Genomic DNA, 27,980 nt, shown 5'->3' with positions numbered 1-27,980 from the left:
ACTTTTTCTGTGTTTGATAACAATAAATGTTGAAAATGCCTCTATGACAAAAGAGCAATAATGCAAAAATAAGTTACTGACCTGTGACTTGAACTGGAATTGGAATTATGAGCCCACTTAGGGTAAATGTAGACTTGGAAACAGACTTCTTTGCTGTATCATAGTACTTACCTCTGCTAAGTCTTCAAAGCAGCTTCCTACTAGTGGGTGGGGACTGCCTTCATCTGTCATTTCTACTGTGTCTTCTATGTGGCCCAGTAACTTCACACTAAGTTCATGTATATCTACTATACGACTAAATATGTTTTCTACATCCTGTGGAGAAAAGGGAAAGAGATACTCAATCATGTTGTATAGTAAGGTATCTTTTAGTAAATAAAATCATTTTATAATCAAAGTTTAATATACTGAAACATTTTAATGACTTACAATTAAAAAAAACCTTCAAAATTCCTTTTTTCATGATATACAATTAAAAAATACATGCCTCTGTCAATCGTTTTGTTTTAGAACATCTTCATACGCTACAAATCCTCAATACAGTTTACCAGAGAACAACAGGGTCTTGTTGTCTGTCTCTGCATTAAATCTGCTGTGATATTTTGGTTGAAGTACATGAAGAAAACTACAGCTTTATCCAGACAAGTAGCAGAAAAAAGGAAGGAACATTTTCATAATCTACTCAACAAAACTGATACTCTTTTGTCTTCTGTGTAGTTTTTCTATTGAGAGTCGATTAACATTTCATAAAATATCTGGTTTTCTGAGAGTGAGGATGCTGAGGATAACGTGGATGGGACTGCAAGAAACTGTCTAAGGCAAGAAAGTATCTTATAGCTTGACAATAACTGGGTTAAATTATGGAGAAATAAATGCATAAGATCTCACCAAAAAGAATATTTTAAGTATGTATACAATTCCTATGTGTGGATCATTGAAGTACACTATAAAATGTACTTACAGAATGTACACTCAGTAGCTTCAGAATACTTAAAGTGGTCACCACCAAAGACAAGCACATGACCAAGAACAGCCACACTGTTTTATCCGCAGTCCCTGCAAGCACAGCTCTCCTGTCCTTATGCAGCTGCCTGTTCCAGACACCCGTGTAAACAGATGGGGTGTCATTACACCGCATTAGTAAAGCGGCTGGTCATCCCATACAGCTTAGCTGTAATTTGTCTCTGTTCTGTTAACATCTATTGACCACTATTTTACAGTGATTTTTATCTCTGTCTAATGAATTTGGAGAGTGGTTTGTGTGCGGTAAGCGATACCTACTTTAAATGTATTTCTGGTGAGGTTGTGTGGCTGTTCCTCTTTGTAATCTCATCATTCACTATCCACATTTTTTTGTCTTAAAAAGTTTCCTTATGGGGCTGGAGATGGCTCAGCAGTTAAGAGCAGTGGCTGCTCTTTCAGAGGACCAGGGTTCGATTCCCAGCACCCACAGGGCAGCTCATATTCATCTACAACTCCAGTCCCAGGAGAGCCAATGCCCTCTTCTGGCCATCACAGGAAAACAATCACATATAAAATAAAATCAAAACATATTTGAAAACAGTTCTCTTATGTCGTATCTGCATTAAATCCCACCATTCTCACTGCCAGAAAATGAGTGTTCTCCTTCCCGTTACAAGACAGTTATCTTTTCCAGAACATTTGGTAAGTGCTCATCACACCTGAATGCACTCCACGTTTCCAGCTTAGCCCTCACAATTGGAGAAGGGCTGTTTCTTACTCATCTAAATATGGTGTCCAGCAACACAGCTGCTGTTGGTAAGTATCAGTTAAATGACTCCAACGAGTCAAATGAATCAAACATATCTTCCACCTAAACAAGAGGCTTTCTTCCTTGAAATAAATGGATTATTAGGTGATTTCTTTTCTCTTATATAATTAGTCTATTTTAGATTTCATCTTTCAATTTCTGATGTTTAATCTCTTGAAACTGCTATAGCACTTTATTTGTGATCATGAATTTAAGTCCCATAACTTTTAAAAAACTGTCAAATTAGAAGTCATGAATTATGTAAGTTCAAATTTGAAGTGAAATTTAACAACACATACAAAAATAGCATAAAATATACTTACATAAGATGAAAACAATTTGGAATTAGAGACAAAGGGTTCTCGAAAAACTTTTATAATTAGGTTTAATTCTCTTATATATTGTCGAATTTCTGCCATAAATGCTTTTACCAAATCATAGTAAGTTTGTTCTCCTGAGGTGGAAGGCTCTTCATCAGTTAAAGATAAGATATTTATGTCTTCTACATCTTGATGAAACATATCCATCAATACCTATGTAGTCAGAGACATAAAACAAAAGTGTAAAATAATAATCTAGTCTAATTTGAAGGTAAATGCCCTAGAAATTCTTTTTTTTTCTTTCATGAAGAGGGCATACACATACCATAGTGTGTGTGTGTGTGTGTGTGTGTGTGTGTGTGTGTGTGTGTGTGTGGTGTAAACCAGAGGACAAACCATCCCTAAGAATTCTTTGAATTGGGCTGGAGAGAAGAGATGGCTCAGTGGTTAAGAACAATTGGTGCTCTTCCAGAGAACCTGGGCTCCATTCCCCACTCCCATGGTGGCTCACAACTCCAGTTCCAGGGGATCTGATGCCCTCTTCTGGCCTCCATGGAGACCAGGCATGATCATAGTGACAGACATTCACACAGGTAAAGCATCCACATACATTAAAGAAGTTTACAATTATTACTGTTGTAACTCACCCTGCCCGTTCCTGTGGACCTCTGAAGTGTAACTACAATAAACTTCACCTTATGCTACAATGTAAGTCACCTTTCAACAACACTGGCACTAAATCGTTAGGATTTTTAATATATTTAAACTTTAGAGACAGTGTCCCAAGTAACCGAAGCTAGCCACAAGCTCACTCTGCAGCCAAGGTTAGCATCAATGTTTGATCCTTCCACCTCCACATCGAGTGCTGAGATGATAAGCTCACACATCATGTGCAGTTTATGCAGTACTGGAATCAAACCCAGGGCATTACACATTCTAGACAAGCACTCTACAAATTAAACTACATCTCAGCCCCTTTTAATATGTTTTTCTGTATCTCGTTTCTGTGAGGGCACATAATAAATACACATCAATAGTTTACTTATATGGTTCATGAAAGTAGCAAGCAGAAGGGCTGGAGAGATGGCCAGTGGTTAAGAAGAACACAGACTACACTTTCAGTTCCCAGCAGCCATGTCAGGCATTTCAGAACTTCCGGTAGCTTCAGGTTCAGGGATCTGACGCCCTGTCTGATTTCTCGAGTCCCTGCATGTGCACTGTATACACAACCTTATGTAAACACACACACACACTCTTAAAATGAAGTAGCAAACATTTTATAGTTCAGTTTCAAATTTGTAATCATAAAAACCAAGTACTTGCCAGGCAGTGGTGGCGCACACCTTTAATCCCAGCACTCGGGAGGCAGAGCCAGGCAGATCTCTGTGAGTTCGAGGCCAGCCTGGGCTACAGGAAAGGTGCAAAGCTATACAGAGATACCCTGGCTTGAAAAACAAGACAAACAAACAAAAAACAAAACAAAACAAAAAACCAAGTACTTATCCATTTTAAAATATCAAAACACTTGTAATTCTACAGATCAGGTCATTGATTTCACTCTAGATCATTCTATAAGAACAAACACTAAAACATAAGTGGATTTGGTAATGAGAATGTATGAGTGTGAAGAAAGCACAATAGAATGCCATCAGAAAATACCTTCTTCCCTGGGAAGGCATCTAGGATGTTGACTTTTCTACCTTATCCTATACAACCTGGATATAAACTATTAGATTACTAGAAATACTCCCCCAACATAAAATGCAGTACACAATCCTTCTTCTTCTATTTTTTTTTTTTTAACCTGAGGATCGAACCCAGGGCCTTGCACTTGCTAGGCAAGTGCTCTACCACTGAGCTAAATCCCCAGCCCCCTAATTCTATTCCTTCTGAAGAGCGTACCAGCATCTAACCAAGCCTATGGAAAGTTGGAGGATAAAGCACCAAGGCGCTCACCTTATCAGCACACATGGCCACTTTTATGTCTTGTTTGGTGATTTCATAATGCCGGATATTTCTTACATAATTCCCCACAAGCTTTAAAATATCTGCAGAGATATATTCCAATACTGCTACTATGTAAACAGAAACCTGGTGGTCAATTTTATAACCCAGAACCTCCTGAAAAATGCAAAGGAAAGCATGTTTAAGCATCATATACAGTAAACTTAACATACTGATTAAAAAATAAAAAACATACAACTTGGCTTAACTGTCACCAAAGCTTGTCATTACCAACATTGAATAATTAAAGTTTCACTGGTGTAATCATTAGAAATGCAGATGCATGCCTACCTATGTAGAAGACACACAGAGAACTGAAAAAAGCAAGCTAAGAAAAGGAAGAGCTGTTCCTATGGTGTACATGAGCAATCCATGTCACTAGGCAGGAAAGTCTAAGACTGGAGTCAGAGCCCATGGTCTCTGTCACCAAGCAGGAATGCATGGGAGAACTGCACAAAACCTTTCTTACCAAACAAGTGTCTGTAATATTGGCATTCAGGAACAGCTATTAGTCTTATACCTCAATACTTTCCCAAGAAACCTAGGCTCCCCAAGGAGCCTTATGGCACATTCTTAGCTTTCTATGAAAAAAAAAAAATCATGCAATGTGCTACTGAGCATATTAAATAGTCCTATTATTAGACATCATAGAGAGTATGTTCTTTTTGTGGGACTAAAAGTTCCTAAAGGAAGAATTCTAAACGAGAGGAAAAAATAAAAGTCAGGCAGGCAGAACAATGCAGGTCTTTAATCCCAGCACTTGTGAGGCAGAGGCTGTGGTGATATACTGTGCACCCTAATAAACTTGCCTGAGGATCAGAGGGCAGAGCCAGCCACTAGATTAAACATAGAGATCAGGCAGTGTGGTACACACCTTTAATCCCAGCACTCGGGATCTCATGCCTTTGCTTGGGAAGTACACACACCTTTAATCCCAGGAAGTAATATGGCAGGGCAGAGAAAGGTATATAAGGCGTGAGGAAATAGGAACTCACTCTCTTGAAGCTGAGGATTTCCTACAGGTAAGAACTAGTGGCTGGCTGTTCTGCTTCTCTGATCTTTCAGCTTTCACCCTGATATCTGGTTCTGGTTTTTTGTTTTTTATTAAAAGACCATATAAGGATTCACACAACAAGAGGCAGGAAGATCACAAATCTCAGGCTAAGGCCATCATGGGCAATAAAGGGCAATAAATGAAATAAAAAATAAAAACTTTCACTAAGGTTTTAGATATTTCAATAAGGTACTATGTGTTAATTTGTCACAGTAAGAAACAAAACTGGCACTATGAGGATTCTTGGCATTTTCTGTTAGTTCTGGGGAGATTAAAGCTATTGACTTAAATGTAGGTAGTAATCTTGGAGGAACTTGTGTTCCCCAATAACGCAGACCCCACTCACTGCAGTTCCTACACAAAATGCTAACAGATTTTAAAAGCTTTACAGGATACAAGGTCTGACCAGCAAGACAGAAACTTTACAAGCCCTGGGGTAAACAAAATCTACATACAATGTAACTTTTCCCAATCTCTTCAATTTGCTTATTACTATTGGTATGAAGCTTCATTAAACCATGCTGCCCTATCTATATTCACTATCACAGACCCCTTCCCACAACATGAATTCCTGGAAAACTGAAAAGGGTTTTACTGTTCAGTTATTTTGCCATTCAAAAGCAAGACAGCAGGATTTCAGCTTACCCTTAACAAATGATGAATTCTTTCTGCTGGCAGAGATAAAGGGTTTCTCCTCTTCCTCTTTTCAATAGCTGATTGGGCATCGGCTATTGCCCACTTATCAATTGGATGAGGGAAACTTTTTTGAACACGTTCCTTAGAAAATAAGAATATAACATCTAAACAACAAATAAATGAAAGAGTTCATCACATAATTTTAAAAATCCTGTGGTTAAAAAATAAAAAACAAAAACAAAAAACAAACAAAAATAAAATAAAATAAAATAAAGCCAGGAAGTGGTGGTACATGCTTTTAATCCCAGCACTGGGGAGGCAGAGGCAGGTGGATCTTTGTGAGTTCAAGGCCGGCCTAGGCTACAGAGTGAGCTCCAGGACAGGCGCAAAGCTACACAGAGAAACCCTGTCTCGAAAAACCAAACCAAAACAGAACAAAAATCCTGTGGTTGTCAATGTATTTGTTTCTTAATTAGGTGACTGAGGTATTAGACACACTTTAATTACCCGGGAAATTACACCCTGAATTCCACCTTCACTAATGCTGATAGCAAGACTGATAGGTCACTTTAAACATCGCTCTCACAGTTTCAAGGAAGGAGACCTACACTTGTTTAGCAAATACAACTCCAATCATTTTTTTAGCGGGAGGGGTGTTGCAAGACAGTATTTCCCTGTGTAGCCCTGGCTGTCCTGGAACTCGCTCTGTAGACCAGGCTGACCTCAAACACTCAGAAAACGCTTACCTCCAAGTGCTAGAATTAAAGGCATGTACCATCACTATCGCCTCAATAAATTCTTATTTATTTGCATCCTTACTTTAATCCCAATTATAAATTCCAGTAGCATTTTCAATTAAAACCCCAGAGATTTGTTTTTCTTCAACCATCATGTGAGATTATTTTCTCTCAAAACTGTCTACAAGTCATGAAAACTCAGTGGTCTGCACTGATAACAGCAAAGCATGGCTCCATCTTTTAGGAAACTACTTCAGATCTAACATCTAGAAGGTGCATGGTTAAAAGAAGATCGAAACTCAGAGAATGGCCTCTATGGTAGCGAGTCCCCCACTCCTGCAGGTGTTGAAAGCCCATCTGTAGTGCACCTCGATTAGAGCCAGCAGAGGTCAGTATTACAAAACCTTAACAAAGTCTCAGTGTTCAACTAGCAGTTCAGAGAACTAGATGAAACTGAACACTGCCCCTGAGCACAAACCGGAATGGAAGTCTGAGCAGTAAATGCAGAGCCACAGACACTCTAGAGCTAGGTGTGGGGAAGCAGACATATAGGGCATCCTAGGAGCAGATGTGGTCATCTAACCTCTCTTCAGCCTACGGTCAAGGCTGCTCAGGCGCCAGTCCTTAAAACTGCATGTTTTAATTACATTAGAAGTAGAGTTTAGTCAGAAGTCAAAGAATCCTTGTAGTTAAAAAGTAAAAGTAGCAAATCTCTGCAACTGCCTAGCTGGAACCGTGCCTGCCGGGATGCTGCTATCCTTATGAGATAAAGGTGATACAAAGTCCAAACCAGTGGCCGGGCAAGAGGCGTGGGGGAAGGGAGGAGGAAGCTAACATCCAAACACAAGTACCCCTTCCTCCCTCTGCTCTCTAGTCACTCGGGCACTGTGCTTTGGACTGCACCAGGGCCTCCTGCCTCCTAAGTGAGCAGGCTCCGGTAAGGCGGCGGCTCTTCTCCAGTCATGTGACTCCTAACACTTGAGAACCTCAATTCAGAGTGACAGTGTCAAACACAAGACTTGACAGTCAAAGGAGGATGTTTGGGGGGAGGGGTCATCAGAAAGGACAGGAGGGATGGGGGAGAGGAATGACTATGCATGAAAATGCATACAAGGCGAAACGCACTTGCTGCACAAGCCTGAGGACATGAAGTCAGTCCCCAGAGTCAGAAACCTCAGTGGAAGAACAGACTCCAGCAGCTGTCCTCTGACTTTACAAACTACATGCATGCTTGAACTAGCATACCCTCTCCTCACCCTACCCTGACCCCCCACCACACACACACACTAGCATACCCTCTCCTCGCCCTACCCTGACCCCCCACCACACACACACACTAGCATACCCTCTCCTCGCCCTACCCTGACCCCCCACCACACACACACACTAGCATACCCTCTCCTCGCCCTATCCTGACCACACACACACACACACACACACACACACACACACACACACACCAATGAATGTAAAAATATTTTTCACCCACTACTTTGTATGTGAACTTAAAAACAAAATGAAACAACCAAAAACAAAACTAAAAACAATGAAATAAAACGCTCTCTCCGTGCTGGTGAAACAGGAAGATTAGGGCACTTGCAGCCCGATGAGCTGAGCTTGATCCCCAGAACCCACATGGTGGGAGAGAAACTCTGCAAGCTGTTCCCTTCACACAGATGTGGCACATCTTCATACACATATGGTCAAGCTAAGTGGTACATTTTCAATAGTTTCTACACTATACCCTTATACAGAAACTTAACTCAAACAGGGATGCCCTTGTTTCATGAAGCATACTGGTCTTTTCTCTATTTCTTTTTGGATGATCGATGGATGCACTAAGTGATTTTGCAGCCCAGAGAGTCATCTCTCCAGTTCCAGAAAATTGATTTTTTTTTGCCTTAAATCTTCATTTATGTCTATTATCTTCTGATTGTCAATTTTCAAATACATAAGCAAAGAAAAAGGTACTCCATAGGATTACTGTAAGGATATAGAACTTTATAAACTAGCACTTTGAAATTATAAAATTTCAGTGGTTAAGAGCAAGTAATGCTCTTCCAGGAAACAGGACTATGATTCCCAGCTCTGCCATCACATAGCTCACAAGAGCCTGTCACCCTGATCAGAGGGTTGTGCTGGATAGTCTCATGTCAACTTGACACAAACAGAGTCATCAGAGAGGAGAGAGCCCAGAGGGTTGTGCTGGATAGTCTCATGTCAACTTGACACAAACAGAGTCATCAGAGAGGAGAGAACCCAAAGTGAGAAATGTCTCTATAAGATCTGCTATCGGCAGGCCTGTGGGGCATCTTCTTAATTAGTGATTGATGGAGGAGGGCCCACACACATTATAGGAGGTGCCGTCTCTGGGCTAGTAAGAAAGCGGGCTCAGCCAGCCAGTAAACAGCACTCCTCTATGGCCACTGCATTAGTTCCTGCCTCTAAGTTTCTGCTCTGTTTGAGTTCCTGTCCTGGCTTCCTTCCATGATAGAAGTGTAAGCCAAATAAACGCTTTCTTCCCCAACTTGCTTTTTGGTCATGGTATTTCATTGCATCAATAGAAACCCTAACAAAAACAGGGATCCAACTCTTTTGGCCTCTGTGGGTTCCTGCACTTGTGTACATACCTACACACAGATGTGTACACATACATAATTAAATATAATAAAAATAAATGCTTGAAAAGAAATGATAAAGGTTACTAAATAAGTGACTAACATTTTTGTTATTGTCATATTCTTACAGTCTTGCAAAACACTATCTCCAGCCCCAAAGCCTACACATTAGAATCTAGTATGACTTTCTGTTCCTAGTCTATATATTAAAGATGAAATGAGACAAGCATAGTTTTGTAAACATAAGTGAAAAGATCTGATTTGTGTTTGCAGTGTCAGCAGATTAGCAGATTCCTAGACTGTACCAACATCAGAGTGATAAGCAAGGTGAGATCTGTAAGCCCTTTCTAATGGACTAGATATCCTAAGTCTGGCTTCTGGCAAACATGGGAGAACATAGCAAGGATCAAACCGAAAACTCAGCTGAAGTTGTTGATGTGATATAGTCAGGCAAGCAGTGCTACTCAAGATCCTGTGAAGCAACGTAAGTAGGTATTTAAGAGAAATTGTGAATAAAAATCTGACTTTAACAATTAAATGGGAATGGGAAGAAACTAGCCAGGCCTGGCAGGGAACTCCTGAAATCCCAGCAGATGGGAGGTGGGGGCAGAAGGATTAAGAGTCACTCTTTATTATACAGCATTTGAGTTCATGGCCAAACTGGGCTACAGGTGATTCTATCACAAAAACAACAAAACAAAACCACCACAGAGAACCTACTGGAAATGAGTTAAGAAATGAGAAGTGCATGTACACAATCGTTTCTACATTCCAAACCTGTTATTTGATGATGTTCTTTGTTTTTTTCCCTTTCTTTTCCTTGGGGAGGGGAGTGCAGGGTGGGGCCGACCCTGGAGATGGAACCTGAGGCTTGATGTATCCTAGTCAGTGAGCTACACCCCTGACCCTCAATGTTCCTAGACACTTAACTGTCTCAGCTGAACTCCAGACCTCCCCCATGACTTATTCCGTAACTCAGAGGCCAGGTCCCATTAGCTGCTTCTTTGAAACAGCAATCTTCCACACCTATCTGAAGTCCTGTGGCTTGTAGGAGTTAAGAATAAGAATAAACAGAACACTCTCCTGGACTCTTTTTGTTTTGCTTTTTGAGACAGGGTCTCACATAGCCCAGGAGGGCCTTGAACTCCTTATACAGTCAAAGTTGATCTGGAAACCTCCTTGCCTTTACCTCCCCAGTGCTGGCAGTAGAGGTTTATACAATGCCAGTGTTTGGCATCTTCATTCTGTAAGTGCCGTACCTTGGGATCTTCAGCTCTACCCTGTCAGTCCCACCACATCTACATCTGCTGTGTATCTACACTGTAACAGTTACCAGTGCAGTTTGCAAGTTCCTCTCTCTGATCCCAATCTTTTCTACTTTTCTCCCTCAGACATATTCAGGTATGTTATTATTAATCCTTTAACTTTATGAAAGTTAAAGGATATGCTTTTGAAATGAAACCTTTGTACATGTTCTACTGTTCAAAGTGTGAGTTCTCTGGGGTACATAGCGAAGTCCTGGACAGCAGGACTATACAGAGAGGCTTTGTCTCAAAAAGGAAAGAAAAGACCATTCTAGTAGCAACATGAAGTTGTTCATTCAAACTGAAAAGTCACATCTGAAAGTCACACAGCTAAGACATAAGCTGTCACATACCCACTATAAAGATCTACAGATGAACTGAAGAGCAAACACTTACAACACACACACAGGCTAGAAATACATAGAGTCAACATGGGACAAAAGCGGTCATTTGTCATACCTCCACATCTGAAGCACTCCGGGGCTGGGCTTGGCATAACATATTTAATAATTGCAAAATTAATTCTTCAACATACTGAAGAGCATCATCATTAGATTCGAGAGTAGGATGAACTTGCCCCTGAACCTATAAACAAAAAATGAAGTAATTAAAATGTGGGTTTATACTAAAGAATATGGACTAGCCTACAAATACAGATTGAATGCTGTCCAAAAATCAGGGCTTCTCAACCTTTGTTCGCAGCCTCAAGCACCATGCACGCTATTAATATCCTTTGGAGATCCAGTTACCCAACCGGAATTTCACAGTTTTTGCATACACTATGGTTGGCAATGAGATGCAGAACGGGAGTGGGAGCAGAGCCTAGTTAGTGTGGTGATTAAACTTTCTTTAACATTCTTCTTGGGTGAAATTGACCTCTGGTGGGTCTCTCTGTACCTTGTTTAATTCTACCTTCCTTACTCAATGATAAGGCCCAAGAGGACATGTCGTCAGGGCCACTAATGACTATCCCGCATCTAGTACTATGCAGAGCATGCACAGTCCAAACTGAATAGATATTTGTGAATACCACGTCACCTACACCAACATGTGGCCAAGGAGGTAGCTCAGAGGATAAAAGCACAAGCCTGGTGACCAGTTTGATCTACACACAAATTACACATTTGTAATTACAGCATTTCTACAGCCAGGTAGGAGTCTGAGAGAGAAGAACTGCCAAGAACCTGGCAGGCCAGCTAGCCTAGAGTACTCAGCACAGCAGGAGCAATAGAGAGCCTATGTGGAAAGTAAGAATGTACTCTGACCTCTGTATGTTCGTGCGTGTTTTCTCTCTCTCTCTCTACACACACACACACACACACACACACACACACACACACACACACACACACTTGTGATTTAGTCTACTATACTGTGAGAAGATGGACCATCATTTAATAATCCTTGTTTTACCATGACTTTTTTCAGAATTGCTTAAGGCTGTTGGTCTCTACAAAGCTTTCATTTTAATAACCAGCACAATAGTTTTCATTCCTGTATCACTCACTGTGGGTCAGAACTATTCCTCACCAAATAACTGGCAAGAAAAGCCATTCCTGATGATAGCTGTGCTTTAAGACATGCACCACCACCCCCCCCAAAAAAACATGTACCACTGGCTGAAGGCATTCCGTATGGAGAGGATGACAGCCTCAGTGTGGGGGAAACTGTTAGTAAAAGTATACTTTTTTTTTTTTTTTTTTTTACTTTTTGGGGGGCCCACTACCCAGCTCCCAAATAAATACACAGAGACTTATTCTTACTTATGAATGCTGAACATTAGCTTGGCTTGTTTCTAACCAGCTTTTCTAACTTAAATTATCACAGCTCTCTTTAACTATGTTTTGCCTCTGGGCTTTTTACCTCTCTTTATTCTATATATCCTTCTTGGCTGGCTGGCTGGCTGGCTGGGTGGCTGGCCCCTGGTATCCTCCTCTCCTTCTTTTCTCGCTCCTCCTCTTTTCTTTTATATATTCTCTCTGCCTGTCAGCCCCACCTCTCCTTTCTCCTGCCTTGCTATTGGCTGTTCAGTTCAGGTGTTTTAGACAGGCACAGTAACACAGCTTCAGAGTTAAACAAATGCAACATAAAAGAATATAACACATCTTTGCATCATTAAGCAAATATTCCACAGCATAGACAAACATAACATATCTTAAACTAATATTCCACAACAGTATACTAATGATTTTCTAAAAATTGTATATTAAAAGTACAGATACAACCATTTCACATGATCTTTCAAGATAAATATTTGAAGGCAAATGGTATTCTAACAACTCAGACCTACATGAGGGACGCTTACAACCAGAGTGGTTTTACAGGTGAACAGACAGCCCTGGGGGCTGACACTGTTGGCCTACACACTTAACCATGGTCAATATATTAACTGCCAACCTAGTTACACTTTGTTTACAGTTGGTGTTTTTTGTTTGTTTGTTTTTACTTTATTAGATGACTAAACACAGCTAAAACAATGAGGAGTTGAGGAATCAGGGTTTTCAATTAGTCTTTTCCACTCACCAATACATTCTGACTGACATGTGTGGGTATTCATTCCCCTTTACATTTAGCTATTCCCTTTTCTAAAACTCCAGGAATGCATTTTACTTTTGTACACTGAATTGCATGCCTTGATGGCTCAAACTTGTCTTTCAGATATCCTATGTCCTCTTGGGTAGTGTGCTAGCAGTGAATCCTAACACCACTTACAGCAATGCTTCTAAGTGGCTGTCAGCCAAGTTCTTTTCTGAAGGTTCTTAATGAGGGGCTCAGTCTCACAGTGTTTGTCCTGGAAACATGAAACGTTTGGATGCCTAGTGCCCATTTAAAAATCAAAACTGCCAAGCATGGTATGTACCAATAATACCTGTACTGAAGATACAGTACAGATAATAGGGTCACATATCTAGTCAACTAGTGAGCTACAGGTTCAGTGAGACCCTGTCCTAAAAAACAAGGTGGATCCAGTTATCAAGGTGCACGCCTTTAATCTCAGTATGCGGGAGGCAGAAGTAGGCTGATCTCTTTGAGTTCAAGGCCAGCCTGGTCTACACACAGAGACTTCCAGCCAGGGTAGCCTAGAGTGAAACCCCGTCTTAGGAAAAAAAAAAAAAAAAGGCAGAAAAGCAATTGAGGAAAGCATCTTCTGCATGTATGTGCACACATGTGCACACCAAACTACACACACGTGCCTCACCAGCAGCAGCGTACAGACATCAGTGACACAGTCTAGTCTACGTTCTTGAGCTTCTGCTACTTTCCTGTGTCCTTGTGTGCTGTGTCTTCTGTCCCCTCTTAAATGTGTCTGTTGCCCCATGCTATTCTCCCAAGTAATATTATAGCGACATTTCCAACTGTCACCTGGATAACTTCAAGACTCTCCCTGTCTCTCCTGATTTTAAAACCCACGTCTCAACTTACCTGTGCAATAGTTCCATTACTCAACAAACATGTCAAATTAACACTAAAAGCTTTATAACATTAACAACAAAAACTAAAGAGAAGAAATATGGTATTTCAAAGAAGTGTGTGTGTGTGTGTGTGTGTGAGAGTGTGTGTGTGAGAGAGAGAGAGAGAGAGAGAGAGAGAGAGAGAATGAGAATATGACTCTAGATCCACTAAAACATTATTCTGAAAAAAAAACATATCTAAAATTATGAATTACATATTCATTCAAGGTCTCAGCATCAAACATACTATGCCTGGAAATTTACAAAACCACCAACAGTTTATGGCTGGAGAGGTGACTCAGTTGTTAAGAGCACTGACTGCTTTTCCAGAGGCCCAGGTTCAGTCCTGAAAGCAGGGCTCATAATCACCTGTGACTCCAGTTCCAGGGAATCTGATGCCCTCTTCTGGCCTCCTTGGACAATGCAAGCATTGGTACACACATAAATAAGCAGACAAAGCATACATACATATAAAATAAAAATACATAAATCTAAAAAAGTGGAAAAAAGAAAATCCACCATCTTTTAGAACTAAAAGAGGTTTTAAAGGTCATTTAAATCAGCCCCTCCATCTATTGAGACAAAGAAGACTGCAACAATACCATAGCTAATAGTAATAAATACTATCAAGTACTGACCCTGTACCTTCTGGTGTCTAATACAGCTTTCAAAATATCCCACTGTCTAACCTAGAGATATGGGGTACAGTATCCCAGAAAACCCACAAAGACAGAGTGAGTAACATGGATATTGTTATTAGTGACACTGTAAATAAAACTTGGTCGGAAGCCTGTTGTGATTTGAAAGAAAATGCCCCCCCCCAGGGAGTGGCACTATTAGGTGTGGCCTTGTTGGAGGAAGTGTGTCACTGTGGGGGTGGGCTTTGACATTTGCTGTGCACAACCTATGCTCAGTGACACAGTTCACGTCCTGTTGCCTGTGGATCAAGATGTAGAATTCTCAGCTCCTTCTCCAGCACCGTATTTGCTTGCATGCCATCATATATCCTGCCATGATGGTAATGGACTAATCCTCTAGAACAGTAAGCCAGCCCCACTTAAATGTTTTCTTTATAAGTTGCTGTGGTCATGGTGAAACCCTAAGACAGAAGTTGGTACCGGACCTGGGGCACTGCTGTGAGGGGCCTGACCATGCTTGTGTTTGAGGGAGTGTGGACCATGGGACTGTGGATTAGAAAATGGTTGGACACTTTAAGTGCTCGTTAATGGAACATCCTAGGAGGAGCATGGAAGACAGTGAAACTCAATGGATTTGATGCACTGTGGGGGCCTGACTCAAGAGGTTTCAGAGAAGACTTTTAGTATGTTGCCCTGAGATCATTCTTGTGATATTTTGGTGAAGAATGTGGCTGCTTTTTGCCCTTGTCTGAAAACTCTGCCTGCAACTAAATTGAAGAGTTTTGGATTAATTCCACTGGCAGAGGAAATCTCATAACAGCCTAGTATAGACTCTGTTATGTGGTTACCAGTGTTGACTCCAGTGAAGATTTATAATGTCAAGACAAGAAGAGGCACAAAATATAAAACTGGAAGAGAAAAGGAGCACCAGAGAATGGAGCTAAAAGTCCTGTGTTAAAGGAGATAAACAGATTAAGAAATGGAATAAAAGGACTGTGACCTCAGGGCAAGATCGCACCCAGCTAAGTTTCCAAGTTATGAAAAGGAATTAAAGAAAAGCTTAGAGCTGGGTGTGGTAGCACACACCTTTAATCCCTGCACTCCAGAGGCAGAGGCTAGTGGATCTCTGAGTTTGAGGCCAGCCTGGTCTACAGATCCAGTTTCAGGACAGCCAAGCTTAAGCAATGAAGGAAACCACCAAAAATAGAAAGCTGATGAAGATGTAATTGAACAAAGGTCCATGTTCCAGCCCCAGCAAGCAGCAGAACTTGGCAGCTTTGGCCATGTGGTTCTGGCTTTAAAGTCAAGGAGCAACTAAGGAAAGCCACAGAGACCAGGCATATGTCAGGGGTATCCCTGAATGGAGGCCCAGAGAGGCCATTGTATGAATCTGTGAAGTTGAAGCCTGGATTGCCTTGGAGACCCCAAGATGTTGGAGATGCCAGAGCTGTGGGGATATCTGCTGAGGAAAGCTGCTAACAGGGAGTGGTACCAGCCCAAGAGAAAGAAGTGTGTTACAGTCAACAGAGCTGAAAGGAGCTGGAGATCTGAAGAGTGTTTTCACATCAGACATGGAGATGCAGAGTTTGGAGTTTGCCTAGCTGGTTTTTGGGCTTTGGCCCAGTATTTCCTCACTACGCTAGCCAAAGATAACCTTATATTTCTGATCCTCCTGCTTCCACCACCTGAGGAGTGGGTTACAGGTTTGTGTGTGGTGCTGGGGATCAAATCCACAGCTTCAGGCATACTAGCCAGGCACTCACACCAACTGAGCTACATCTCAAATATTATATATACATACACTGTTAAGGGCTAGCTATACAGGAGTGAGTCAAACATAGTAATTGCTTACATTATTGGCTTTATATTCTGCTGTGTACCAACCCTTACTCCAGGTACTACAGTTTGATAATTGAGCTCTAATAATGAGTTGTAATTGTATGTTCTTCTATCAATCTAATTGGATAATGATGCTCCAACAAGGCAAGGCCTTGTTCATCTATTTATAAATTTATTTTCTCCTTTTTTTTTTTTTTTTTTTACTCCAAGCCTCTGTTTTGTAGAGGTGAAGGCATAAAATGCTTGTGTGGCAATAAAGCTTGGGGCTTAGATGATTCTAGGAGCATGCCTTCAAGCAGAAACTATTCCATATACAAGATCAGTTTAAACTAAGGCAGACATCTATTGTTCAGAATCATATTCATTATATACAGCCATACCAGTGAAACACAAAGACTAAAAACAATAACTGGATAACTGTAATTCTCACACATTCAAATACTGGTTAAATATGGTATTTTATGTAAAAATTTTCAGAATTCAAGTTTGATAATTTTATTTACTGGTGGTTATTAAAAGCTGAATAAAACCTATTAGGTAACAGAGAATTACTTTACTTACAGAAAATGGAGTACAACACCAATTGTATTTCTAAGTTTCTGGACACTAATGTTTATCATCTACTCTTTCAAATTAGGTTTGCAAAATTCATTTACATAAGAGACCAACATTGTTTTATTACCTCAAAATAAAACAAAACAAACATTTCAAGTCCTCTAACTAAAAACTCAGTTAAAAGTCCAGCAAAGTTCCAATTGCTAGATTTACACTAACTGATCTTTACTCATCCAAGAAAAATGTGGTTAAGATACAGAAAAATAGCATTATATTTCACCTCATACAGAGAAAAGAAAAAATGCTGCCTTCGAGACAGTGTTAAGATCTAAAGTACTGAATCACATTCAAAACTAGGACCCAAAAGATCCAAACTGTGCAGGACTATACAAAATAGGTTATCCTGACAAATATTACCACAGCTCCCTTAAGCCATTCAAGGCTGATACTTAGTGTGGGGTGTGTGTGTGTGTGTCTGTGTCTTACACCCAATGGTAAAACAAATTTTAAAATTAATTAAACTAGATGTAGGTTTTCCTTTAAGTGTACTTTTGAAAAATATTGCATTTTATACTTGTATTTACTGACACATAAACTTGATATATTTCTTTAAATGTATAACTTAAAGAAATTAAATATATTAATTTTAAGTTTCTTAAATGAAAACACTTCACTAGAGACTCAAGAGATGCTCAGTGGTTAAGAGTGCATACTGTGCCGGGCGGTGGTGGCACACAACTTTAGTCCCAGCACTCGGGAGGCAGAGCCAGGTGGATCTCTGTGAGTTCGAGGCCAGCCTGGGCTACCAAGTGAGTTCCAGGAAAGGTGCAAAGCTACACAGAGAAACCCTGTCTTGGGGGAAAAAAAAAAAAGAGTGTATACTGCTCTTCAAGAGGATCCAAGTTCAGTTCCCAGCACCCATCTTGGGCGACTCACAACCACCTGTAACTCCAGTTCTTAGAACCCCAAACCTTTGGCCTCTATGGGCACCTGCACTCATGTGCACATATTCATACACAGATACACATACACATACTTAAAAGTAATAAAAATAAATCTTTCTAAGAAACATTTTTTTAAATGTGTATCAGTGTTTTGCCTATGTGCACCACATTATGTGCCTAGTGCCTGTGGTAGCCAGAAGTGGGCAATAGATACCTGGAACTGGAGTTACAGACCACTGTGAGTTGCCATGAATGTGCTAGAAACACAAACCAGGTCTTCTGCAAGAGCAGCAAAAAATCTTAACTGCTGAGCCATCTCTCAGCCTCAGTAATAAAGAAAATACTAAAGAATCAATGATAGCCATGAATAGGAATTTTAATCAGCATGCCAGCAATTCCTTTGGTAAGATACAATCACCATATTCAACCAAAGATTTTAAACTTCTCAGGAGGACTGATTGGCTTCTATCCTGATGGTTCACTTTATCTGGAGTAAATCCTAGCACATTATATGACAACTATAGTTGCTATTCTAACCAGTTCTGTATGAATTTCTGTCTGACATAAGGATACTTAGGAACCCTAAAGGCCAGAAAGCGTGGTGTTGAGTTCTGATGACTCTTTAACAGCCCTTTTCTGGCTAATTTCTCTCTGAAGAGTCGAAAAGGCTTTAGATTGTATTCTACCACGTCTTAAGCCCAGATCTTCTACTTCCTTTTTTTTTTTTTTTTTTTAATTATTGGGTGTGTGTGCGGGCACGTGCATGCACACACACACACTCCTTTGTGGTACCATGCATGCACGTGAGTGTGCAAGTGCACGTACATGAAGAAGCCAGATCAGGACACTGGTGTCTCACATCACAGCCTTTAGACAAGATCTCTTCTTGAACCAGAAGCTCACCATTTTGGCTAGGATGGCTGTCGATGACTCTAGAGACCCACCTGTCCCAGCTCCCCAGTGCAGGTTACAGGTACCCACAGTCATGCCTGCTTTTGTTTTTTGTTTAGTGTTCTGGGTTTTGAACCCATGTCCAAATGGTTGCAGAACAAGTACTGTTTGTTACCTACTGAACCATCTTCTCAGTCTTAAGTATAATGAGAGAATCTGAAATGAGGCTGGTATTTTCAAAACCCTTACCATAAGAGCAAATCATGAAAATTTGATAATTCAAATCTCAGTGTTATGGTTGTTGAGTCATAGTTGACACTTCAGGGTTTTATTGCTCCTCACTCTGGGGTTAGTTTAAAAGGCAAAGCAAGAAGGGGCAGGGAGATGGTTCAGCAAGCAGAAGGGCTTACTTCACAAACCCATGCATGAGCTTTGGTTACTGACTGGGATGTGACGATGAACTAAGGACATGGCATCACTGTCCTAGTACTACACACAATGACATAGGAAGCCTAGGTACTGCTGCTACAGAGCCCTGGAGTACAAGACATCCCAGAAGATGACAGATCCCAGCCTTCTGGAATTAAAGACCATCACAGCACTGGAAACTACCATGAAGATGCTGCAGCCCAATTAGACACCTGCAAGAACCTCATCATCTTGTGAGACAGAACAGGTATCCACAGTGACAGTCACCTAGATCCTAGACCTGACATCCCTCAGTCTGGACTTATTTTCTCATGAGGCTTTGTCTAAGGCATACCACATAGACAGACAGGTCCACAAAGACCAAGCACAGCCACAGCCTTCCTCTGAGGAGTCAAAGCCAATGTCAAGGTCATTGAATTGCATGCCTGGGCGCGCGTGCGTGTACACACACACACACACACACACACACACACACACACACACCTGCACATACACATATACACACACAATAGGATTCATGTACAGCAAATATTTTTCGGAGTACATACACAGACGTAATTCTTTAAATCAAAACTGTATAGTTTAAGACACTATAAAGCTAAAGACATGTAACTGACAGAAAGTGTGCAATACAGCATAACAAGAGAATATCTGAATATCATAAAAAGCTTCCTAGTTGATAAAAGATGGAATAATTTTAAGACCGAATCAAGGGCTGGAGAAATGGCCTAGCAGTTAAGATCACTTGCTGCTCTTAAGGACCCAAGTTCAATCCTCAGCATCACATTGGGTGGCTCACAACCACTTGTAACTCCAGGTTAGTCAACCCCCTCTTCTGGCCTGTGGGCACCCACAGGTATGTGGTATATATAAGTAAAAATAAAACTAAACTTAAAAAAAACAAAAACAAAAAAACTTTAAGCTGGGAATAATAGTGTATGCCTTTAATCCCAGCATAAGGAAGGCAGAGACAGGGGGATCTCTGTGAGTTCGAGGCCAACCTGGTCTATAGAGTGAGTTCCAGGATAGCCAGAGCTGTTACACAGAGAAACCCTATCTCAAAAACAAAACAAGGTTGGGGATTTAGCTCAGTGGTAGAGTGCTTGCCTAGGAAGCGCAAGGCCCTGCCTGGGTTTGGTCCTCAGCTCTGGAGGAAAAGAAAAAAGTTTAAAATAAAGATTAAAAAAAAAAAAAAAGGCCGGGTGGTGGTGACGCACACCTTTAATCCCAGCACTCGGGAGGCAGAGGCAGGTGGATCTCTGTGAGTTCGAGACCAGCCTGGGCTACCAAGTGAGTTCAGGAAAGGCGCAAAGCTACACAGAGAAACCCTGTCTCGGGGGGGGGGGTGGGGGGTGGGGGTGGGTGGGGGGTGGGGGGTGGGGGGTGGTAAAAAAAAAAACAAACCAAAAAACCAAAAACAAAACAAAAAACCCTTTAAAACCAAATAAACTGTAACTATTCAAATAAACTGTAACTATTCAAAATACAATAGCTTTATACAAGGCTAAGAAGGTAAATGATAGTTGAAACAGGATCCTTGATACTGGACTTTCCAGTTTCCAAGATTGCTATTGTTCGTTTAAAAAACAAAACAAACAAAACTCACTGAATTACACTAAAAATGACTGTCTTCACCCTGAAAAAAATTAAATATACATACAATGTCCCCTAGCTGATCTATATATCATAATAACCAAATAACCCTAATTAAGGAGGAATTCTTCCTTATGAGAGGATTCATAACAAATGTAAAAAGCTGAAAATGGAAACCTGGAACAAATAAATTTAGCTAATATTCATTAGTACATGAGACCATGATATGAAGAGCTGATCTTTATAAAGGGCAGATGAGCCTCTGAATCCTTTGTTCCTTTTTGACGAGTATCACTAAAATTAGGACCAGACTGACTGCAACACAAGGAAGGTGCGGTACTACCTGAGGAAGAGGCTAAGTGCTCAGCTGTGATAAGCAAACCATCTAGAAATCTACAGAGAACGCCCAAGAGGTGGCTGCGGGAACGGCTCAGTGGCTAGTGATTGCTGTGCAAGCAGAAGACTGGAGCTTGGACCCTCAACACCCAGGAAGTAGTGGGCAGGCATAAATACAGTAGCCAGCTGTAACCTGAGCACTCAGAAGGCAGGCAAGCAGCCATCGTGGGACAAGCTGGCCCTAGACAACAGCTTCAGAGACCTGCCTCAAGAAGTCAAATGAAGCATGATCAAGGAAGACACCCGACATCACACCTGTTCACCCACACCAATGTAAACATACATTACATAGGAACACAAAGTATAAAGGCTGTCTTTACAACTTGAGGCAGAAAAGAATGTATTTTAAAACACTGAAAAGGGGCTGGAGGCACAGATGTATCCTTCCTTGTCTGTGCAGCAGAGCTGGTGGATTTGGGGAGAAGAAGGATCCTGTTTTAGCTTACCTGAAAAAGGGCCTAGAGACTGTAGATGCTAGAAGCATTCCCTGTATGCAGCTGTACTGTACTACTGTACAGCTCACTAGAGTTTGGGGCTGGACTGAGGTCTTTCTTGTTAACTATGGGAATCAGAGATCGTGTGAGGCAGAGTAGGAGGGTTTCTCATGGTAGCTTGAAGTTTCTGGTTTCACTTTAGGTATAGTTGAATAAATCAGAGCATCTGAGAAAGAATGAAAAGATTTTTAACAAAATTACTCATCTTGCCCCATCACCTCTAGCCACATGTGGCAGGCAAGAGAGCTGATTCTGCCCCTCATCAGCTGCAGCACTCTGGAAAGGGCCCTGCACCTCGCCTGGGCAGCACAGTAGTGTTGTAGGTGTAGGTGAGCCAGCCTGAGGCTGTGAGAGCAAGAGAACCAGCCTGTGGAAAGGTGCTGGAGCACTCACCCTGGAGGTAGGAGTGGGCAGAGCCAGCAGACTGACCAACCCAGCAACCAGCCGGGCCCACCCCATCACCCACCCCATCTGTAATCTGCTGGAGCACATTTGCTGGCCCAAAGCTGCAGGACCTCCATGACACAGACAACAGGATATTCAGTGAGGGCTGGTGTTGATAGCAGAGCAGAAAGCAGAGACTTCGAGCCAGACCAATGACTCCTTGCAATAACACTTGCAAGTAAAAATGTATGGACCAAAGGGTTGACTGTGTGACTCACTGTGTCACACTATAGCTTCCATGATGAGATTCTTGTCTTTTTTTTTCTTTTTAAATTTTATTTCTGTTTCATCTTGGGGGAGAGATTGCAAGGGCAGAGGGTGGATGTGCAGGGCTGGGAGATGAGTGGGATCAAGATGCATGATGTGAAACCCACAAAGATCAATAACAAGGTAAAAAAGAAAAAAAAGAAATACTCATCTTGATCCTGAAAACAGAGGGCACTAACAACACTGATCAAACCTGAATATACAAACAAGTCGGAATTCTACCGGGAACCAACCATAAAGGACACTGCACACAAGAAAACGCTCAGCCAAGTAATTCAAGTATAATCCGCTTTAAAAGAGACCAGAATGGGGAGCCAATAATAAAACAAACACTTTTTAAATAATAAAATAAAATAGAGTAAATTGGTTTTAAGGCTGGGAGTGGTTACTCATGAATCTTGGCACTCAGGAAGCAAAGGCAAGAGAGGCCTGCTCTAAGTTCAAACCCAGCCTGGGCTATATAATGATGTTAGGGCCAGCTTGGGCTCTGAGTAAAACCATCTTAAAAACCACATAAAGGGGCAGGAGAAATGAGTTAGCAATTGCTAAAATAGCAAAAGCACTGGCTGCTCTTGCAGAGGACCCAGGCTCAATTCCCAGCACCCACATGGCAGCTCACAACCAATGGAACTCTAGCTCTAGGGGATCTGACACCCTCTTCTGACCTCAGTGAACACCAGGCATGCACATGGTATACAGACATACATGCAGGCAAGACACCCACGCACATAAAATATAGAAATAATAATAATTTTTAAATGTTATTTCAGTTGAGAATGGTGATTCGTGCTTGTAATCCCAACACTCAGGAAGCTAAGGCAGGAGGATTGCCAAGAGTTCCAGGCCAGCCTGAATTATATGAGACCTTGTCTCAAAAATAAATGACTTTTTAATCTGTTTTTGGCATACAGACATTCATTTTATTATTCTTCAGACCAAACTCATAAGTTACGTATTCCCTGTTTGTATGATAGACTTCAGACCTTTAAGAAATTAAGAGAGGGCCAGAGAGATGATTTGCAGCTAAGAGCACTTGCTGCCCTTACAGAGGACCCAGGTTCAGTTCCCACAACCCTTAACTCCAGTTCCAGGGGATCTGGTGCCATCTTCTGGCCTATGCAGGAAAAAATGCATAAAATAAAATAAGTCCTTTCGTAAAAATTAAGAGAGTACCAGCAAGATGTGGTAGCACATATGTAGTACCCAAATATTTGGGGGGTGGAGGCTGAAGTGTCAGGTGTTGAGAGTCAACCTGGACTACATTCTGTCTTAAAAAACAAAAACAAGGCTGGGCGGTGGTGGCACACACCTCTAATCCCAGCACTCAGGAGGCAGAGCCAGGCAGATCTCTGTGAGTTTGAAGCCAGCCTGGGCTACCAAGTGAGTTCCAGGTCAGGCACCAAAGCTACACAGAGAAACCCTGTCTCGGAAAACCAAAAAAAGAAAAAAGGAAAACAAAAAAGAGGCCTGTGGGATGCAGCTCTTATAAAGGAAAACATTTAACTGGGGCTGGCTTACAGTCCAGAGCTTTAGTCCATTATCATGGCAGGAAGCATGTCAGCATGCAGGGAGACATGGTGCTGGAGAGGAAGCTGAGAGTTCTCCATCTGGATCCACAGGCAGCAGGAAGAGACTGAGACACACTGGCCAGGCTTGAGCTGCGGAGACCCCAAAGCCCACCCCCCAGTGACACACCTCCTCCAACAAGGCCACACCTCCCAACAGTACCACTCCCTATGGGCCTCCTGGGGCCATTTTTATTGCAGTTGCAGTAGGATCTGAAGTTCAAGGCCAGACCTCCAGCTGTCTTGTGAGACCCTGTCTTTAAAATACTAATATAAAAGAGAGTGGGTAGTCTGAGGCTGGAGTAGAGTGAAATCAATAGTCATCACCATCCTTTACCTCCCTGGGACTTTGATCAGCACTAGACTAACTTTCCAGTCCTAGCAAAGGCTCAACAGCAAGCAGGAGGTTGTAAACGACAATGAAACTGCCCTCACTCCTCTCAGGGCAGGGCTTGGAGGTGTAGGGAGGTAGATCTCGGAGTTCAAGAGCAGCCCAGTCTACATGGCGAGCCCTGTCTCAGACAAACAGCAGCAGGGAGAGATGGTGCTGCCTGTGCTACTAATAAAGCTCACCCCTCAGAGCCTCGGGAGCAGCTCTTCAAGTTTCTGCGTCTGACGCCAAACCTGACTGGCTGCAAGTCTGGCTAACCTTGGGCACCATGGTTTTCCTGTGGGTTGATCTCAACAACATAAGGAAGAGGTTTTGGACTATAAAAGAAGAAATGGCCTGGAATAAACTTTGTTAGTATAGTCTACTTTATGTAATGACCGTGGTCATTCCTCTGGGTTCATCCATCTATTGAGTTGTGGACGTGAGAGAAAAGTATATTACATGTGAATGTTATCAGTCAAGTCCGCACGTGCATTTTGCATCATTAAATTAAGTAAAAACATTTTTTAAATGGACACAGAGTCTTTCTACATAGCCCTGGCTGTGTATTTGAAACATAGTCTATGGTCATCACTTAAACAGCAAGTTTCATTGATTATTGGGTCTTTGTGACTTGTTTTCAGACAGACTCTCACTTAGTCCATGCTGATCTCAAACTGAATAAGTGGCTGAGGATGACCTTGAACTCCTGATCCTTCCAGTTCCACCTCCATTGTACTGGGTTACAGTCTTCTGGCACTATGCCCCGTGTAACATGTGGTCTTATGTGTGGTTAATTGTAGGTATTAGCTGGATTTTATAGAGTATGAAGGATGTCTATCGTCCAGAGTCACACTGCTATCAAATTAAAGAAGTGGGTTTTAAGTCCTATCTTAAAGTTCTCATATATGTAAGGATGGCCTGCACACAGTCCTTTATTAGTTGTACAATGGGGAGAGTCAGGTCCATCTTGCAAGACTGTTTGAGAGCACGCCTCCTCTTCTTCTAAGAGTTAATAAGCTTTGTCTGTGGGGAGTGCTGCCACCAGGAGCCATACTTATTGGAAGTGGCCTGCACTGCCACTCGAGGGCCATGTCTGAGTCCCTGGTCCTACTGTGGCCACGGTCTGTGTTGATGTCCATGGCCCACGGGGATGTCTGTGGTCAGTACTGCAGCCTGAGGCCATATTGATGTGAGTGTCCTGCCTGCCACCTGAGGTCATGGTGATGTCCATGGACTGGGCTGCCTCCGAGGGCTTTGCCTGGGTCTGTGGTCCTACAGCAGCCAGGGGCTGTTTGTGGTCTCTGCCATCACCAGAAATGGTGCAGAGGTCCATGATCCATGCTCCCACTGACTATGAAGAGCAAAGAGACTACTTTTGCTATTATATTGATGACTGTAGATGCACAGTTGAGACGGAGGGACATGGAAGCCTTCTTGACAATGTCAACTCCCACCCGACCTCCCTCCCCCTAAAAAAAGTAACAACATAGACAGGAAGCCATAGAAGAGAAGTCTTATAAAGTGTGATGGGATGCTGATATGTAGTCTCCACAGTTGATGGCTTCTGGCCGGGGTGCAAGAGTGAGGGCTCAGTTCCACTTACGGTACAGGGCATGGCAGTCTGACCGTGCTCCAGCGACTAGATGGGCAATACAAACTGGACTTTTTTTTTTTTTTTTTGGAAGGGGAGGTCACAAGGGTGGAGGGCAGACAAGGAAGGACTGGGAAGTGAGTGTGATTGAGGTGCATGATGTGAAATTCCCAGATAATCAATAAAAATGTAATGTTTTTTCCAGTTCCATCCATTTGCCTGCAAACCTCATGATGTCATTGTTTTTCTCTGCTGAGTAGCACTCCACTGTGTATATGTACCACATTTTCTTTATCCATTCTTCAGCTGAAGGGCATCTAGGTTGTTCCCAGGTTATGGCTATTACAAATAGTGCTACCATGAACATAGCTGAGCATGTGCCCTTGTGGTATGATTGACCTAGAAAAAAAAATCATCCTGAGGGAGGTAACCCAGACTCAGAAAGACAAACATGGTATGTACTCACTCATAAGTAGATACTAGATATAAAGCAAAGGATAACCAGACTGCAACTTACAACTCCAGGGAGGCTACCTAGTAAAGAGGACCCTAAGAAAGACACAGGAATCACCCAGCGACAGAGAAATGGATGAGATCTACATGAGCAAACTGGACATGTGTGTGTGAGGGGTAATGGAGGGCAAGGATCAGGAGAAAGAGAGCTTAGGGGAAAGGGAGGTCCCAGCTGGATCAGGAGCAGTGTGGGAGAATGAAGAGGGAGATACCATGATGAATGAAGACCACCCCCACCATGGGAATAGGAAAAAGCAGAGTGCTAGAGAGGTCCCCAGAAATCCACAAAGATACCTCCACAATAGACTACTGGCAATGGTCGAGAGACTGCCTGAGCTGAACTGCTCTGGTGATCGGATGGCCGAACACCCTGGCTGTCATGATAGAACTCTCATCCAGTGATTGATGGAAGTGGATGCAGAGATCCACAGTCGAGCCCCAGGTGGAGCTCCGGGAGTCCAATCAGCGAGACAGAGGAGGGATTGTATGAGCAAGAGATTTTGAGACCATGATCGGAAAAAGCACAGGGACAAATAGCCAAACTAGTGGAAACCCATGAACTGTGAACCAATAGCTGAGGAGTCCCCATGGAACTGGATCAGGCCCTCTGGATAAGTGAGACAGTTGATTAGCTTGAACTGTTTAGGAGGCCCCCAGGCAGTGGAACTGGGACCTGTCCTTGGTGCATGGGTTGACTTTTTGGAGCCTGGGGCCTATGCTGAGACACTTTGCTCAGCCTTGGGTGTAGGAAGGAGGGGACTGGACCTGCCTCGGCTGAGTATGCCAGGCTGGGCTGACTCCCAAGTGGAGACCTTGCCTTGGAGGAGGTGTGACGGGGGTGAGGGGGTAGGAGGGTAGATTGAGGGGGAGGGCTGGGGGGTGGGAGGAGGTAGAATGGGGGAATCTGTGGCTGATATGTGAAATTAAGTTAGTTATAAAATTAAAATACTATAAAAATGTAATGTTGGAAACAAGAGTTAACAAGCCTTCAGTTAAATTATGATTTTTTTTTATTTACTTGTTTTTATTTCATGTGCATTGGTGTTGTGCCTGTGTGTAGTCTCTGTGAGAGTGTCAGATCCTCTGGCACTGGAGTTACAGATGGTTGTGAGCTGTCATTTGGGTGTTGGGAATTGAACCTGGGTCCTCTGGAAGAGCAGCCAGTGCTCTTAACTGCTGAGCCACCTCTCCAGCCCAAATTATATTCTTTTTAAAATGCATTATTTTACAGTGAAGATTTAATTTTGATTTTTTATTATCATTGTGTATGCATTCTGGGTGGTAGAGCGTGCTACAACTTGTATGTCTGGACACCTTAGTGGAGTCACTTCTGCCCTTCTGCCTCTGTGTGGGTTCTGGGCACTGAATGCAGGCCAGGCTTGCATATCTGTCCAGCTCCTTCCCACTGTGCCATTCTGCCTGTGATGTGTGTATATACACATATATCCCTCCCACACGTGCACACAAATAAAATGTAATCCTTTTTTTGACTTATGTGACTCTAAAATATAGTAATCTTTTCCTGGCATGCACACGGCCCTGGGTTTATTCT

At 42.1% G+C, this 27,980-nt stretch overlaps 1 protein-coding gene across 1 annotated transcript in view; it reads right to left on the bottom strand.

Annotated features, from left to right (window-relative positions):
* Window positions 1-27,980, bottom strand: part of Sos1 (SOS Ras/Rac guanine nucleotide exchange factor 1) — a 92,876-nt gene that overhangs the window by 53,042 nt on the left and 11,854 nt on the right. Inside the window, exons 2-6 of the mRNA XM_036170480.1 lie at window positions 10,904-11,029; window positions 5,795-5,926; window positions 4,048-4,212; window positions 2,095-2,304; window positions 172-315 (exon numbers count right to left, since the gene is read on the bottom strand). Coding sequence (XP_036026373.1) covers window positions 172-315; window positions 2,095-2,304; window positions 4,048-4,212; window positions 5,795-5,926; window positions 10,904-11,029 — 777 coding nt within the window. The remainder of the gene's footprint in view (window positions 1-171; window positions 316-2,094; window positions 2,305-4,047; window positions 4,213-5,794; window positions 5,927-10,903; window positions 11,030-27,980) is intronic.

The sequence above is a fragment of the Onychomys torridus genome, chromosome 21 (genome assembly GCF_903995425.1).
Source record: "Onychomys torridus chromosome 21, mOncTor1.1, whole genome shotgun sequence".
Taxonomy (NCBI): domain Eukaryota; kingdom Metazoa; phylum Chordata; class Mammalia; order Rodentia; family Cricetidae; genus Onychomys; species Onychomys torridus.
This window is presented reverse-complemented; position numbering and strand designations above follow the sequence as displayed.